The sequence below is a fragment of the Rhagoletis pomonella genome, unplaced genomic scaffold (assembly GCF_013731165.1).
Source record: "Rhagoletis pomonella isolate Grant_MI unplaced genomic scaffold, Rhpom_1.0 Rhpom_scaffold_00007, whole genome shotgun sequence".
NCBI classification, from domain to species: domain Eukaryota; kingdom Metazoa; phylum Arthropoda; class Insecta; order Diptera; family Tephritidae; genus Rhagoletis; species Rhagoletis pomonella.
The window spans coordinates 34,576,429-34,591,928 of record NW_023458561.1 but is presented as its reverse complement, the minus strand read 5'-3'; the positions used below and the strand labels follow the sequence as shown (position 1 = coordinate 34,591,928).

General features: G+C 34.8%; 2 protein-coding genes across 2 annotated transcripts in view; one reads left to right on the top strand and one right to left on the bottom strand.

Annotated features, from left to right (window-relative positions):
- The window catches only part of LOC118742685 (G protein alpha o subunit), a gene marked incomplete in the record, with an annotated part of 381,368 nt that overhangs the window by 301,140 nt on the left and 64,728 nt on the right, over window positions 1-15,500 (bottom strand).
- LOC118742682 (probable cytochrome P450 49a1) overlaps window positions 8,911-15,500 on the top strand; it is a 28,185-nt gene continuing 21,595 nt past the window's right edge. Inside the window, exons 1-3 of the mRNA XM_036474935.1 lie at window positions 8,911-9,136; window positions 9,221-9,321; window positions 9,395-9,560. Coding sequence (XP_036330828.1) covers window positions 8,952-9,136; window positions 9,221-9,321; window positions 9,395-9,560 — 452 coding nt within the window. The 5' untranslated portion in view covers window positions 8,911-8,951. The remainder of the gene's footprint in view (window positions 9,137-9,220; window positions 9,322-9,394; window positions 9,561-15,500) is intronic.

Below are 15,500 nucleotides of genomic sequence, written 5' to 3'. Positions count from 1 at the left end.
AGTACTTAAGGAAACTGCAATCATAGCTTTAATGTGAAATTACAAAACCGACTATGCGGAGCAGAAAATGCAGTAGCTTGCATGCATGTACATAAATCTATGTACATACATACACCCGGCGACTAAAGATAGCACATCAACATTTTTACCAGTTTTGAGTACTTTTCTTTTGATTTTTTTTAAGGTTCATTATTTTTATATAAAGGTATAAATATCATATAAATCTAAATTTCCGACTTTGTACAAAAACTATAAAATTTCCACAAACTTTTCATCCCAATTCCATGCATTTTAATTTTAAATTCTAGAATAAGTTTTGGTCTGCAGTTTTATAGCATACTAAATACTAGTATAATGAAGTGCATGTTTTAAGTCGCTAAAAATCACGTTGATTTTTGATAATTTTTTTTTGCTGACGGTATCACGCATTTTCTTCCATACAAAGTAATTTTTCAGAACACCGTCAGCAAAAAAAAAAAATATCAAAAATCAACGCGATTTTTTAGAAACCTAAAACTTATACTTTATTGTATTAGAATTTTGTAAGCTATAAAACTGCATTCCAAAAATTATTTTAGAAACTAAAATGAAAATGCTTGTAATTGGAGTTATTATAAGTTCTATACAAAATCTCAAATTTAAATTTATATGATATTTGTTAGATAAGGATACGTACATTGTGACGTTACATTAGTTTTGTTCATCTAGCGACAAAATTACACAAATTTGTCCTAATAATCATGATTTTTATTCAAATCGCGTTCACACATACCAAAAAATTATCTATAACTAAAAACTTGAGAGCGCAAAATGGAGAGAATTTGCAAATTTTTGCGGGATAATTTTTTGATATTTTGAGTGATATTTTGATATAAGTCAGTCATCATGCCCGTGCTGGTATATGGCGCAGAAGCACGGACAATGACAACATCCGATGAGGCGGCTCTTGGAGTGTTTGAGAGAAAGATTTTGCGGAAGATTTACGGGCCTTTACGCGTTGGCGACGGCGAGTACCGCAGACGATGGAACGATGAGCTGTATGAGCCTTACAACGACATGGACATAGTGCAGCGAATTAAAATACAGCGGCTCCGCTGGCTTGGCCATGTCGTTCGAATGGATACCGACGCTGAAAGTATTCAACTCGGAGCCCGCTGGTGGTAGCAAAGGAAGAGGGAGGCCCCCACTGCGATGGAAAGATCAGGTGGAGAAGGACTTGGCTTCACTTGGCGTTTCCAATTGGTGTCAGTTGGCACAGAGGAGAAACGACTGGCGTGCTTTGCTGAACTCGGCCAAAATCGCTTTAGGCGGTTACAGCGCCAAAAAAGAAGAAGAAGAGTGATGGATAATTCTTGCTGGATTGGGGACTCGTTTGTATTATGTTCAAAAAAAAAAGTGCACTTGTTGCTGGAGCTGATAAGGTACTTGCAAAATATAGTCCAAATAACTTAACGTCAACTCTTTGTCGATATAAAATCCACTTTTGCTAGCATGCTTATTCCCGCGAAACACAATATCAGTTCACATATGTCAGCACAAAAAATATTCCAAATCAGTGTCAGTTCTTAGCCACATGAAACTTGTACTTTATTGCACCTAAATAAAATGAGCTATAAAATTGCCTACCTAAAAATTTAAAATCCATATTAAAAAATGGTAACCAAATTTTGCAAATCATGCGGTACTTGTTTATCATTTGGCAAACTTAATTGAACGCAGTTGGTACGATTCCCATCACCTCCAACTTTTTGCCATGTGTTGCTTTGTGTTATTTATGTATATATGTATTTACGGCGAATTGATTAGAAGCCTGCCCAAGTTGAAATGGAAAGCAACCCTTATCAATTGCTACTTCTTCATAACTTCTGCCATTTCTGGCTGTTTTGGTAGGACAGTGACAATTGGAAATTTTGTCTGTTCTCGGCTCAATTATAGTGTTTACTTGCAACAAAAACGTTTAAATTTTTTTAGGTTATGCAGAACTTTTTCACGCCAAGCCAAGGGCTAAATATGACTTCTTCAAAATTTTAAATTTTCTGCTTAGTGGAAATAAAAAATTATTACTAGCTTTTACTTTAAATTTGAAGCGAAACTCACGTATGTTTGTAAGTCTGAGTTACACTTAAAAGGGGCAACACAAAAAGAGAGAAAAGTGTGGTGCATTGAATAGGAAACGGAAAAGGTGTGAAATATACGAAACTCGCTTCCGAGTGCGCATTAAACCACGTAAAACTAACGAGTTCAGCTCCGAGCACACAGCGGCTATATGTAGAGCCTAAACCCTTCAACCTCACTTCAGCTAACTTATATTGTATTTTATGTAGTTGTTGTGTGATAGTTGGATTGCTCAATGGAAACGCTGTTAATGCAGCCTTGCTTAAGCTGAGCTTAATGCGATCAGCAGCAATATCGTTAGCTTTGGTTTTGGTTTCATATAAGACCGCACGCAAACCTCCGGCGAAGTTTAGTTTGGCGCGCGCATTTCACGAAACAAGTGTTTCGAGTATTTTAGTTAAAGTAACATTCAGGGTATCTTATTAATTCTTTCGCGTTTGAGTTTGCATGCCACACGCTTACCTAACGTGCAACCACCTTTGGCGATTATTTCTTTATTTTTCTTACGGACCAATTTAACGAATGTAGTGATATCGCAAGCACAATAAAAATTGTAAAAATCTAAACATCCAATTTCGTGTGGCAATTTGGCAAAAGTGTAATTTACAAAAAACAAAAAAAATAAATACAAATTTGGATTGTACTCGTAGCAGCTTGGCTTGTTGCAATCGCTTAAATCGTACTTACTGCCAACTTTACTAGCGCAACAAAAAAGGCCTTTGCTGAGTGCCTTCGCCAGCGGTGCACTCGAGTGTGAAATCATTTGCAAGAGTTGTTATTGTCAATGCTTTTTTCACGTGTGAGTGTGTGTGTGTGTGGTGTTTTTTGTGTTAAATCTTTGCAATTCTTTACATATCAAAATTGTTATACCTGAACGAATGCAATAAAAGTACAGTGAGACAAAGACAAGACATACATATTTAGTAAAATAAAAAGGAATATATGAAAACTGTAAATTGCTGGTGTCACTACATCTCAAAGTGAGGAACCACCGCCAACTGTTGTGAGCGTGTTCGAGATTCGAGTGTCCTACAAAATTGCAAACCATATTTGTAAATGTATGTATTCAGTTAAATATTGATATCTATGTATGTACATATGTATATCACAAATATTGCTAAGTGCTGAAATGAAGCAAAAAAGAAAAAATGCTGAGTGCCTTGAAGTTGTAATAAATGATTACAAGTAGTGCTTGAAATTGGCTTAAGGTCCATTTAGGGGTGATGCATTTTTGAAGTGTTTTACTTAAGAAATCATTTAGTGTCCAAACAAAAAATTAACGTCAAAGACCAAAAAGATAGATAGTAGGATGCTTATTCTGACAAAAAAATTAGAACAAATATTCAAACAGTTTAGTTAAACTTTTAAGGATCGTTTTAAGTGAATGACAGGGCTCCAATACGGCTTTCACGCGTTGTTGGTTAAGGAGGGGCGATAAATGCAGCTGGGAAGACAACACACCGAAATCGCAAAGAAAGTGACAACAGCTCAAGAAGCTAAAAATACTCATCTAAACGATCCATGAGGTAATCATTCTTAAACAGTTATGGTTTGGTGAGAGGAGTATGCTACAAAGACTTAACGATTTCCCCGAATTTCGCGGAGAATTTTACGACTCAAGAGTGCAATATGGTTATGGAGGCCATATGTAGGCATATAGCCCAGGATGCGGACCGTTTAAGGTAGGGTGACCAGATGAGTCGAAGGAAAAATCAGGACACTGGCAGGACAGGACAGGACTGTGGTTTAGCGCGAAAAAAGTAAACCTGAAATAACTGTTAAAAATGTGTTCCGTTTATTTTCAGCCTTTTAGCGCAGCTCGGCAAGTAAATTTTCAAAAAAAAAGAGATTGCGTTATTTTATCGAGCAAGTCATTCGTGAAATAGAGCTAGAAACCGTCACCACGGTCTTGGGAAAACTGTGTTAACTGGTTGCGCTACTGCGAAGTCAGCCACATAAATGAAATCGAGTACCATAAATAATGGGAAAGTTTGCTTTTTCCAATAAACCAGTAATATACCGAGATAATAGATTTTTGTTAATTTTTGGAATTTGTCAAAATAAACCACTATAGGACTCCCCTTTATTTATGCATAAGGACTGGGTCCAGGAAAATTGTACATACCTATATATGTCAGATTTACGAAAACTAAAGCATTTGGTTTGTAGATTTAAAACAAATTCGGGTAAAATGGTAAAAGAGAACTTTCATTTTCTATACAAAGTTTAAAATTTTCTGGAACCCCGCTTATTAGTTAGTGTTGTTACGGTCTTGTCTTCAACCCTCAAAAATACTGGAGACTACTTTTGTGCAAGCGGCCGCTGTGATGTAGTCGTAAGCAGTGCGCGCTTCCACTCCGCAGCGCCTGGGTTCAAGCCCTGGTCAAAGCAAAAAATCTAGAAAAAAAATGGTTTTCTTAACTGCGGTCGCCCCTCGGCAGACAATGGCAAACCTCCGAGTGTATTTCTGCCATAAAAAACAGCTTCTCATAAAAATACAATCGCCGTTCGGAGTCGGCGTAAAACTGTAGGTCCCTCCCCTTTGTGTGACAACATCAAGGCGAACGCCACAAATCGAAGGAGAAGCTCGGCCAAACACTAACATATGTGTAAGCGCCAATCTATTATTATTATTTAGTTTTGTGTTAAGTTTGTAGCTCTGTGGTCACTTCTATCGTGACCTTCATTTGCCTTTTAATGAGAGCTCAATATCTTTCGATCGGTCTTAGTTTATCACAGTTTGGTGGATTGTTTTTTTTACGTCAAATGAAGAAATAACACCAACATTAAGCATATGTTTGTTTGTGTGAACTACGAAAATTGTATTTCGTCATTTCCTGCAGCCAACTTCACGCCTCGTCAAAATCGCTTTTGTTTAGGTATGGCTGTTAGTGTAAACACCTCAAGGCTCGTTTCGCACCGCCTTTCTTCGCTCGACACCCGCTCGGCATTTTGTGTATACGCACTAGGGTTGCGGAGCTGTTGAACTAAAGAACGACAGAGCCAGCTCTTTTAATCGAACTTATTCATTAGTTCGTTCATTAAAGTGAACTGAATTTTTCCTTGTCAACACTCCAACAAAAAAATGGAAATGTAAGTATATGATTTAACAGATAAGACATCTCGATTTTTTTTGTAAGGGCACAATGAAACATATGATCGGAATTCAAGCTAAAAAGGCATTTAATTTGTGTAAAAAAGTAAATATTTGAGTTGAGTTTTTCGGATTTGTTTTTTAACAAAAGACTTTCGCAGATAACAAAACGAAGCGCAATTTGGTCGCATTTTGAAGGCGATATTGAAGAAAAGAAAATCAAATGCAGGCGCTGCCGAGTTTCCATCATCATTGTTGATGGCCCTCATGGACATTTTAATCACCATATGAAAGCTAGACATCCTTTCGTGATTTTGGAGAAAGACGAATCCGAGCTTCTCCTCCGATATGTGGCGTGCGCCTTGAAGTTGTCACACAAAGCGGAGGGACCTACAGTTTTACGCCGACTCCGAACGGCGATTGTATTTTTATGAGAAGCTGTTTTTCATGACAGAAATACACTCGGAGGTTTGCCATTGCCTGCCGAGGGACGACCGCTGTTAAGAAAAAACCTTTTTCTATATTATTTTGCGATGTTGCTGTGACCAGGGCTTGAACCCAGGCGTTGCGGAGTGGAAGCGCGCACTGCTTACCACAACACCACAGCGGCCGACAGCTGCTGCTTGGTCAGGCCAAATAAAAAGTGGATTCTTCATGCAAACGTAAGCATTCCTCCACGTACAAATCACTGTTTACTTTTTCCGATGACACGAATGAGCTAATTCTTTTGGATGTTTCACTAAAAAAAAAAAAGAGTTGTTCAGTAATTTCAGTTGTTGTTTTGAGGTCTAGTTCTTGACACATTTTTTGTTTTCCAAATATCTCAAAAAATCTCATTATTTTGATTCCGTTGCTAACATTTTTTAACATTTTTATGCGCACTTTTTATTACGGCTTATTTGATTTATAAGAACTCGTTTTTGGAGGTATTTAATAATCGGTCCCGTTTACGTAAATCTTAATATTTTTCCGAAATATTTTGGCGGAATTTTACAATTCTGAAAAAAAACACAGTACTGATTTTTTGTATGGAGAGTGATGCACTTTAATGTAGAAATATACGTATATACATATGTGTATATATAAGTTTGGTTTGTGAAGAAAAGCAATGTACTGCTTACAGGTGAAAAGGTGCTAAGTGCACTTTTTAAGAAATTTTATCACCTCGTGTATAATTGCACCTAATAGGAGATCAGTGAACGATTTTATTACCTATACTTCCACTGCTTGGTTTCAGAATTTCATTCCGTGATGCTATACCAACGTATTTGTAAAAGTTATTAACTTTTAAATACCTGATTATATGGAACTTTTTAAACAGCCTTAACGCTCTTGTACACACCCAAAAGTAGAAAATGACAACAAAATGTGACAAGCACTTAATCAAATAAGCTTTCACACCTACCCGCGGAGTCTAAACTAACTTCTGTTCGGCAATGTTCTAAGTATTTTCACAAATAATTTATTAAAGTTTTGTACAGATGGACAAATGGGGATCACTGCCACCCAAAGTGTTAATTATATGCCGCATGTCAGTCAAGGCCATGGAAAATAAACTTAACTTTAAAAGTTAGTTTCACATCAAGTGAGCTTCATTTACCACTAACAACTACATTTGTACATACATATGTATGCGCATGCTATAATGCTGTTGTTGTCGTAAATTTATAAAGTTGGCAAATAAGTAATTTTACTATAACATAATACTTAAATATTTTGCAGCGACGCTTAGGTATATTTGAATGTAAATACATACATACCAAACATTTTAAAACAGATATAAATACATGCATATATACGAGCATGTACATATGTACATACGATTACCGTAAAGGTGAGTTTTCACGCTTATGGCATCTGGTGCAAATTTGTGTTGTCAACAATTGCAATTGCAGAAATTGTACAAATGGTGATGATGAAAATGTTGATGTTGATGTTGATGTTGCTTGATGATGTTGACAAATGGTTATTTAGACGATATTAATGATACTTAAAAGCAAATTTTATAATATTTATATTACGTACATATTTCTGATAGACGACTTGTTGGCTACTTTGAATTTACTATTTATGCAGACAGCGGAGGGAAGTGCTTGGGTTTGTCTGAGCATTGTTTGGCGCGTTTATATTTGCGCGACATAAGCTATTACAAATTTACTAAACTAGCGACATACTGAGCGATTTGTATGAATCCATATACAAACATACATATGTATGTACTTATAAACTATCATAGGCAAAAAGGAATGATTCAAATAGTATTAAGTAATCTTGGATTAATAAAGAAAACCAATTAATAGTAGAAGCTCATATACATACTATATTAAGCCCATGGCTAAACCTCCTATGGGAGTATCCCGTCTACCCTTGCAGTTGCAAAGCTTCCCAAATGCTTAGCTAGAGTAGCTATAAAATCCAGGTATCTTTACAGATAACGAAGGGCAGAGGGCACTCGGTCTTGCCAGCTGGGCGTAGGAATATTTCGACCGCTACAAAGCTCCAGGGATAGATGTGATCAGCGTAATACTTTTGAGCAGGGTAGAACAGTAGAAGCCCCCCCCTTACTGTCACAACTAACTAGTAAACATCAAGCGAGTCTGTTTATGAAACGAAAGTAGAAACGTCTACAAGGAATTTTAATTGCTACTCAGTTCCTTCAATCTACAGCAAAGGAATTTATTACTTTTTCAATCCCTTACAAGTACGTAGTTTCAAACATTTTTTTCCATTCCATAAGAAAGAATTGCATATTGTAATTGGATTTTATTACGTGCTAGTAATGTAGTTAAGTTAAGTTTTCGAAGGTGCTAAGAAAGTAGGTAAATTATCGTCTTTCTCATGGGAGCTTTATTTATAGTCTCTTAACTCGAGTCTAAATATCGCACACTAACTTCAAGGGTTTACTAATTCAATATCTAGCTTTTCTTATCAATTTTACTTACATTTTTCAAATAGGTGGTAATCCGCTTCAAATATTTTTTCAACAGTAAACTTTCTTAAGCCTCTTTAATTCAATACTCATATTGTAATATTTCATTTATTTTATCAATTTAAATAAAAACCTAAAGTTTTTCAAACATATGGCAACCCCTTAGAAATATTTTCGGCAGCAAACTTTCCTAAACCTCTTTAAATTGGGTAATATTGCGATATTTAATTTATCTTGTCACTTCAATTGAATTAAAAATTTCAAACAGTTGGCAACCTTACACAAAAATTATCTCATCTGTAAGCCTTCTTAAACGTCTTTCGTTTGATAGCCACATTGCAGTATTTACCGTTATCTTATCAATTTACTTAAACTGCAATTTTCAACAGGTGGCCACTCTCTAATTTTTTCTTTCTATATGTATTATAAAATAGACCTCTAGCAATACATCGGTGAAAACTGCACTCAATTCCATGCATTAAATTTCGAGTGATGCGCGAACAAACATGCATACAGACAGACGGAGGAAAAAAATTCCAAAAATTATTGATTTGGGCTCTGTTGCTCTAATAAAGACAAGAAGTTTCTTCAATCATTAATGCCGCATATTAGGCCAAGGCCTATTTAGTTTTGTAGTCATTTACAAATATTTCGAATTAGAAAAAGGGCAATAGGGCATTCGTTTCTTGGCACTCGCATTTTCTCTTCAAATCCTTGTGCATACTACAGCATTATTGAATCCCCAATGCTTTCGTTTTTCATTTTCAGCAAAACAAAAATAATCAAAAAAAAAATAGCCACAAACACAGTGTTATGTCTCATTTACGTCAAACTACAACAGCGCTTGTAAAGCGTACCTCTTTTTCGGCTGCTGCAACAGCCATACCAAACGCTGCTGTAGCCTTGCCAGAAGCGTTAACGCATGAACCACCAAGGATCAATGCACCAGCAGCAGCAGGAGCACAAACAGCACACGTGTCCGTAGAAGCTGCCACAAGGTATGCACATACACATTTCTATAGTATGTCATATAAAAAATAGAAAATAAAAAACATGTATTTTACTCAAATTTCTTTCGACAGCATACCACCAGCCGCCGTGCATGCACGTCCTTACTCCGCCGTGCCAGGTCCTTGGGGTATGCCAGTATTGGGTAATTCATGGCGTTTTGCGCCGCTTGTTGGTGAGTTAAAATGAAATATTGAAACACAAAGCATAAAGCATATGAAAAATATGTATGTCGTTATTTATTTCAGGCCAATATCGCATACAAGATTTGGATAAGGTCATGAAGGAATTGCACATAAATTATGGCAAAATAGTCAAAGTTGGCGGCTTAATAGGACATCCGGATTTGCTGTTCGTTTACGATGGTGATGAAATTCGAAATATTTTTAAGAAGGAGGAAACCATGCCACACAGGTATAATACACAAAATAGGCTAGAGATATTTCAATCGGTTACGGAGTTAAACATACATATGTATGTATATCGAAATGTAGTTGCGGTGGAGTTAAGCGCATTTTTTTTTGACAATATAAAAATAAAATAAAGCCTTGCCTAAAAATGCTAGCTTCTTTACGTACTTAGCCAGGTTGGGTACTTAACAATTTTTTTTAATTTGAACGCATTATTACTGTTTTTTTTTTTTTTAAGATTTATTTGTATCACAGAAACTGAAAATTCTCAAAAAGCTCTGAATAAAACAAGACAATTTTAAGAAAAATCTCAAAAGGTGGCAAAAAAATCCCGATGGATTCCGATATCCGAAATCCGATATCATAATTTCGAAAATTGTTGTAAAACCATGAATCATTTCAATCTATTATCTTTATGTCAAAAAAGGAAGGCAAAAATTACACAACCAATCAAAAAAGCTTAGGCCGATACACAACGCTAGTACATGTATTTCAAAATTTTTTCCGCTGAATCCGAGTCTGAAGCTGGAATTGAGAGATTGACACGAATTTATGAGATAGCCTCGACATTTTTCTCTTATTTTGGTTTAGGAGCTGTTTTTTTTTGGAGTTTATCTCATATATTTTAGTAAATCTTGCAAGACTAACTTCAAAATCGGATTCAGTGAAAACGATACATTTAACGTCACAAACTATCTATGAGCGCGATAAAATTATAAATTCCATACAAATTATATAATTTCATCACTTTTATCGGCAGTTTGTGACGTAGTATCTCTAGTAAAACTTCTTTGTCTCTGTGTGCCTGTGTTACCGGCTATTTTCTGCATAAAAACTGCCAAAAGAAATTTTGCTTCACAACAATTTTTGCTTAACAAACTAAAAACATGTCCCAGATTTAGGCTCAAAATATTAAAAATCATAGTTGATTATTTAATATGAAAGAAAATGCACAACAACATCAACGCGATTTTTCTAAAAATTTGTAATACAAAGTTTAAAATATATTTGGGTGTAATTGTTAAAGTTTGTTGAATTTTTATAACTTTTGTACGAAGTTTGAGAGGTGGATTTATGAGGTGCTGGTTATGTGTTGTGCCAGACTTTAATAAAAAAAAATAGAAACATTAAATAAAGAAAAGAAAAATAAACAAAACTGGTCAAAATAAAAGTTAAGTGTCAACTTAATCAGCGAACCACAAGTGTATATATAATGTATACAGGGTGTCCTAGACCGCTCCTCCACTCCCTCCAAAATGGCGACAAATGTTTTTTTTATTCAATAACGCAAAAATATGACTTACCAAATAGGGGATGTCTATCTTTTGGTGATATTACCGACTCCCGGTTTCAAGCGGAAATAAGTTAAATTGACCAGAAGCCCATTTTTATAAATTATACACTTATATTACAGATTCGGATTGTGAGTGCCTTCTTCCACCGCTAAATGACATTTGAAATTCAAATCGTCCTGGACTTCTCCACTTACGTTAAAAACATGTATCTCGGAAATCACTTAACCGATCTGGGCCTCCTTAAGCTCCTTTTTAAAAATTTTGAAATCGGATAGAAACCACGCATTTTAATCAGGAAATATTAAATTGTAAGGGCTTCAAGATCTCTCTACAAAATAAAAGATGAAGCATTTGGAATTTCTATTAAAGTGTAACAACTCGAATATTTAGTGCGTACATACGAAATATGTATGTAAGTACCCAGTAGGAAAATGTAATGTATAGTATAGCAATCGAAAAACGAATCAGTACGATGTCCAACGAAAAGTGGATTTAATATTAATTTTTTGGGACTTTTTGGATACATTAAAAAGCTGATTACATATTAAACAGTAATAGAATCTAGAACTTATAAGAAATATATTACATTATTTATCACGCATGTAATGAACTATTACTTTTCTCACCGGGTATGTATTAATACAGATGTGTTCGTATGTGTTGATGAAGTGTGACGTGCAGCATTGATTTCCCTTATCTATGGCCTTCAATGATTGATCACATTCCGAAGGGACTGCTTATACTTACATCCCTGCAGGAAATGTATCTAACTATAAGCTAACTTTAAGTTGATTAGGAAGGAGCTAAAAGTCATTTATTATCTGTATATTTTCTTTGACGAAACTAACTATATTTCTATGGCGATGGCCGCGAAATAGTCAAGGGTGGTTTACCTCTGCATTAGATGTATTCAAAAGTATTTGATATAACTAACTTGTAACTAACTACTTGTGGACATAAAATATCAATAGGTAAAATAAAATATATTATTTTATTTTTTAATTTATTTTTTATTTTTATTTACTTCATTTTATTACATTTCCATATTCTGCTGTAGCGGGTCCCATATTCGTACTCGAATGATAATATAATAATTTCGATCTTCCTTTTATTTGTCCTAAATTCGAAAAAGTATTTGCGAAGTGCAGGATATTTAAATAAAAACGCGTTTAAAGAAACCAATCTCCTTCACTACTCCTGCATTACTTGTCAACTAGTTTCAAGTTAGCTTTTTGTAGCTAACTACAAGTTATATATTTATTTTAAAGAAATCCCGCAAAAAGCTAACTACAAATAGGTTATTTTTTATCAATTGACTAGCCAATGCCCGCTTACTTCGCGGCGCCTAATAAGAGCTTTTGCGTTAGCCAATGCAAAAGAGCGTTTAAAAACAAAATTAGTCTGTAAAGTCAAAGTTTTTGATTTAAGTTGAAACCACTAAGGCGCAGTATCCTCCTCACACATAGGCAAATAGTAGTAACGCTGTGATACCATATGGAATACCAATCCCTTTTGGTGTCATGAGCTTTACTGATGGTCTTATTTTCACCTGTGAGATCTCTGCCAATCATGCGTAATCTTTTTGTATGATCTTACGTATGCCAATAAAAGTTCTTATAGGGAAACTCAAGAGCACAGAAGTGCATTTTCTTTATAGGAAGGCCAAGAATCCTCGCTGTCCCATAGGATGAAAAGTTTTCCGGTACATAGCTAAATGAGTAGTGTGATCTCTTAAGTATCTTTCAAATGAAGCAGTTGATATACCTACGGTGATCTTTCCTTGTTAATTCACCACTTTTACAATTCGTGGTAAAATTTATGAACTGATTTCAGGGTAGATGCAAGACCGCATGATCGTGCATGAGGGTGTCAGAAAAACTTAACCCCATGCTTCATTTAAACATTTGAAAACTAAATTCGTATAACTTAAACATAGGTCCAAAGCAGACCAACCACACGGGGTTTCTATACATTTCGGCTGCAGCGCCATCCATTGGGCTTATTTTCTGCAAAACCATTGCTTACCATAAAATGAATACGTGTTATGAATTTCTACCTTAACTCCAGCGGCACTAATCGGGTAAATTTTTATGAAAAGAATTTTCTATCATACAGGTACATAGCTCACATTTAAAATTTGAACGAAATCGGTTAATAAATACGATTTTTATAAATAACTCTACTCCAGCACCACCTAGCGAGTTTTATAGTAGCATGTAATTGGACCATATATGTATGTAAGATAACCTCCGACAATCTGACGGACCTCTATTCAGTGTTTTTTGAGTTTATTCCGAACAACGAAAACGGCTATCATTTTATGCAAATAGGTATGTAGATAGGACAGTTTATAGCGAAACTCGTAAAAGCAAAGCTCCATTCTTTGTGAAAAACTTAAAAAAATTCTTCAAAATTTTCACAAAAATTTTACTTTACTGAAAATTAAAGACAAAGTTAGAATAGTTCAATGGGATTTATAAATCTAGGAGAAAATGATTCCCAATCGAGTGATACTTGCGCGTTTACGTAAATGTATATCGATCCAGCCTTTCCAATAATTATCACTTTTCGCCATAACTACGGTATTGATAACATATGTAGCTGTGTAGAATTTCAGGACGTTAGCGTAAGCAGTTCCAGACATAACCTATATGAGAAGTTCAGTTTGCATGGAAGGAAGGAGCCACGCCCCCTTTCCCAATGCATTTGCAATATATGCATCAGTGCTAAGTTTCAGTTCCCCAGCGTAATTGGTTTTAGTGATATATTGTTTTTTTACGTTTTAGTCTGTATAAGAATTTTAGGAATATCCCGAGCTAAATACCGAGTAAATTTTTGGTCAGAATATTTATTTTCAACGTGTTGCCAAATATGAACCAAGTCGATGCAGCCGTTTAGTAGTTTAGTGAAATGCATTGTAAAGAGAACTGTATGAAATTGTAAAACGTAACGTCTCAGATTTCTTAATTTTTTTGGCAGCAACAACGAAAAGTTTAAATTTTTTTTAGCGAAAACCCTTCCAAACAGAAATAAAAAAAAAATAAGTTTGTGGTTATATCAAGGCGAAATTTTGAGAACGGTGCGTTGCTAACTCTAAATATAAACAACGACGCACTGGAAAAAGTTAATACGTTCAAATACCTAGGAATAATGATCGGCGATCGACTAAAACAAAAAAAAAAATGGATTCTATATTTTCAATTAGAGCTCTAGCAAAACTGCATTTAATTCCATACATTAGCTTTTGCGTGATGCGCTTGCAAACATACAGACAAACATACCGAAATTTTAGATTTGGCTTCTGTTGATCTAATAAACCCCCTATTAATTTTTCTTTATCATCTATTATGTACAGATATCGGCCTGTTGCAATTTTATTATTCTCAAGTACTCTCGTTTGATACCCATATGGCAACACTTAGTTTATATAGTAAATTTAACTGAATTAAAGTTTTCAAATAAGTGGCAACCCGCTTCAAGAATATTTTCAAAAGTAAGCTTCCTAATCCTCTTTAGTTTAATATTCGTATTGCAATATTTCATTTATTTTACAAATTTCAATGAATACAATCTTTCAATCAGTTGGCAAATCCCCTAAAAATATTTTCAGGATTAAAATTTCCTATCGTCTTTAGTTTGATGCCAATATTGCAATATTTAATTTATGCTATCAATTATATTAAATTAAAGTTTTCAAATAGGTGGCAACCTTCCACAAACATATTTTCAGCTGTAGGCCTTTGTAAATTTCTTTCATTTAACAGCCATATTGCAGTATTCACATTACCGTATCAATTGACCTAAACTGAAATTTTAAACACAGGCAACTCTCTAATTTTTTCTTCTATATTGGAAGCTAAATCTCTAGCGATACAACGGTGAAAACTGCATTCAATTCCATGCTTTCGACTGATGCGCATAAATATACAGACAGACAGATATTCAAAAATTCTAAGAATTGTTTATTTGGCTTCTGTGGCTTTAATAAAAACCCACCATATTAATTTTTCTTTAATATCTATAAGGTACAGACATCGACCTGTTACAATTTTATTATATGTATATCTAGATGTAGATATAGATTTCATTTATTTTATCAATTTAATACAATAAAATTTTTCAAACAGGTGGCAGCCCTTCCTAAAACCATTTTCGGCAATAAAATCTCCTAAACCCCTTCAGTTTGATACCCATATTGCAATATTCAATTTATCTCATAAATTAAATTAAATGTAAATTTTCAAACAGGTGCCAACTCTAAAAAATATTTTTGGCTGTAAGCCTTCTTCAGCCTCGTTCTTTTGACGCCCATATTGCAATATTCATTTTTTTCTTATCAATTTACTTAAACTCCGATTTTCAAACAGGTGGCAACTCTCTAATTTTTTTCTTCCTATATTTTAAGTTAGACCTCTAGCAATACTTCGGTGAAAACTGCATTCAAATCCATGCATTCGTTTTCGAGTGATGCGCGAACAAACATACAGACAGACAAACAGACAGACAGACAAAAAATCTAAAAATGGTTGATTTGGCTTCTGGTGCTCTAATAAAGACCCCCCCACATTAATTTTTCTTTAATATCTATAATGTACAGACATCGACCTGTTACAATTTTATTATATGTATAGATTTATAGATGTAGATAT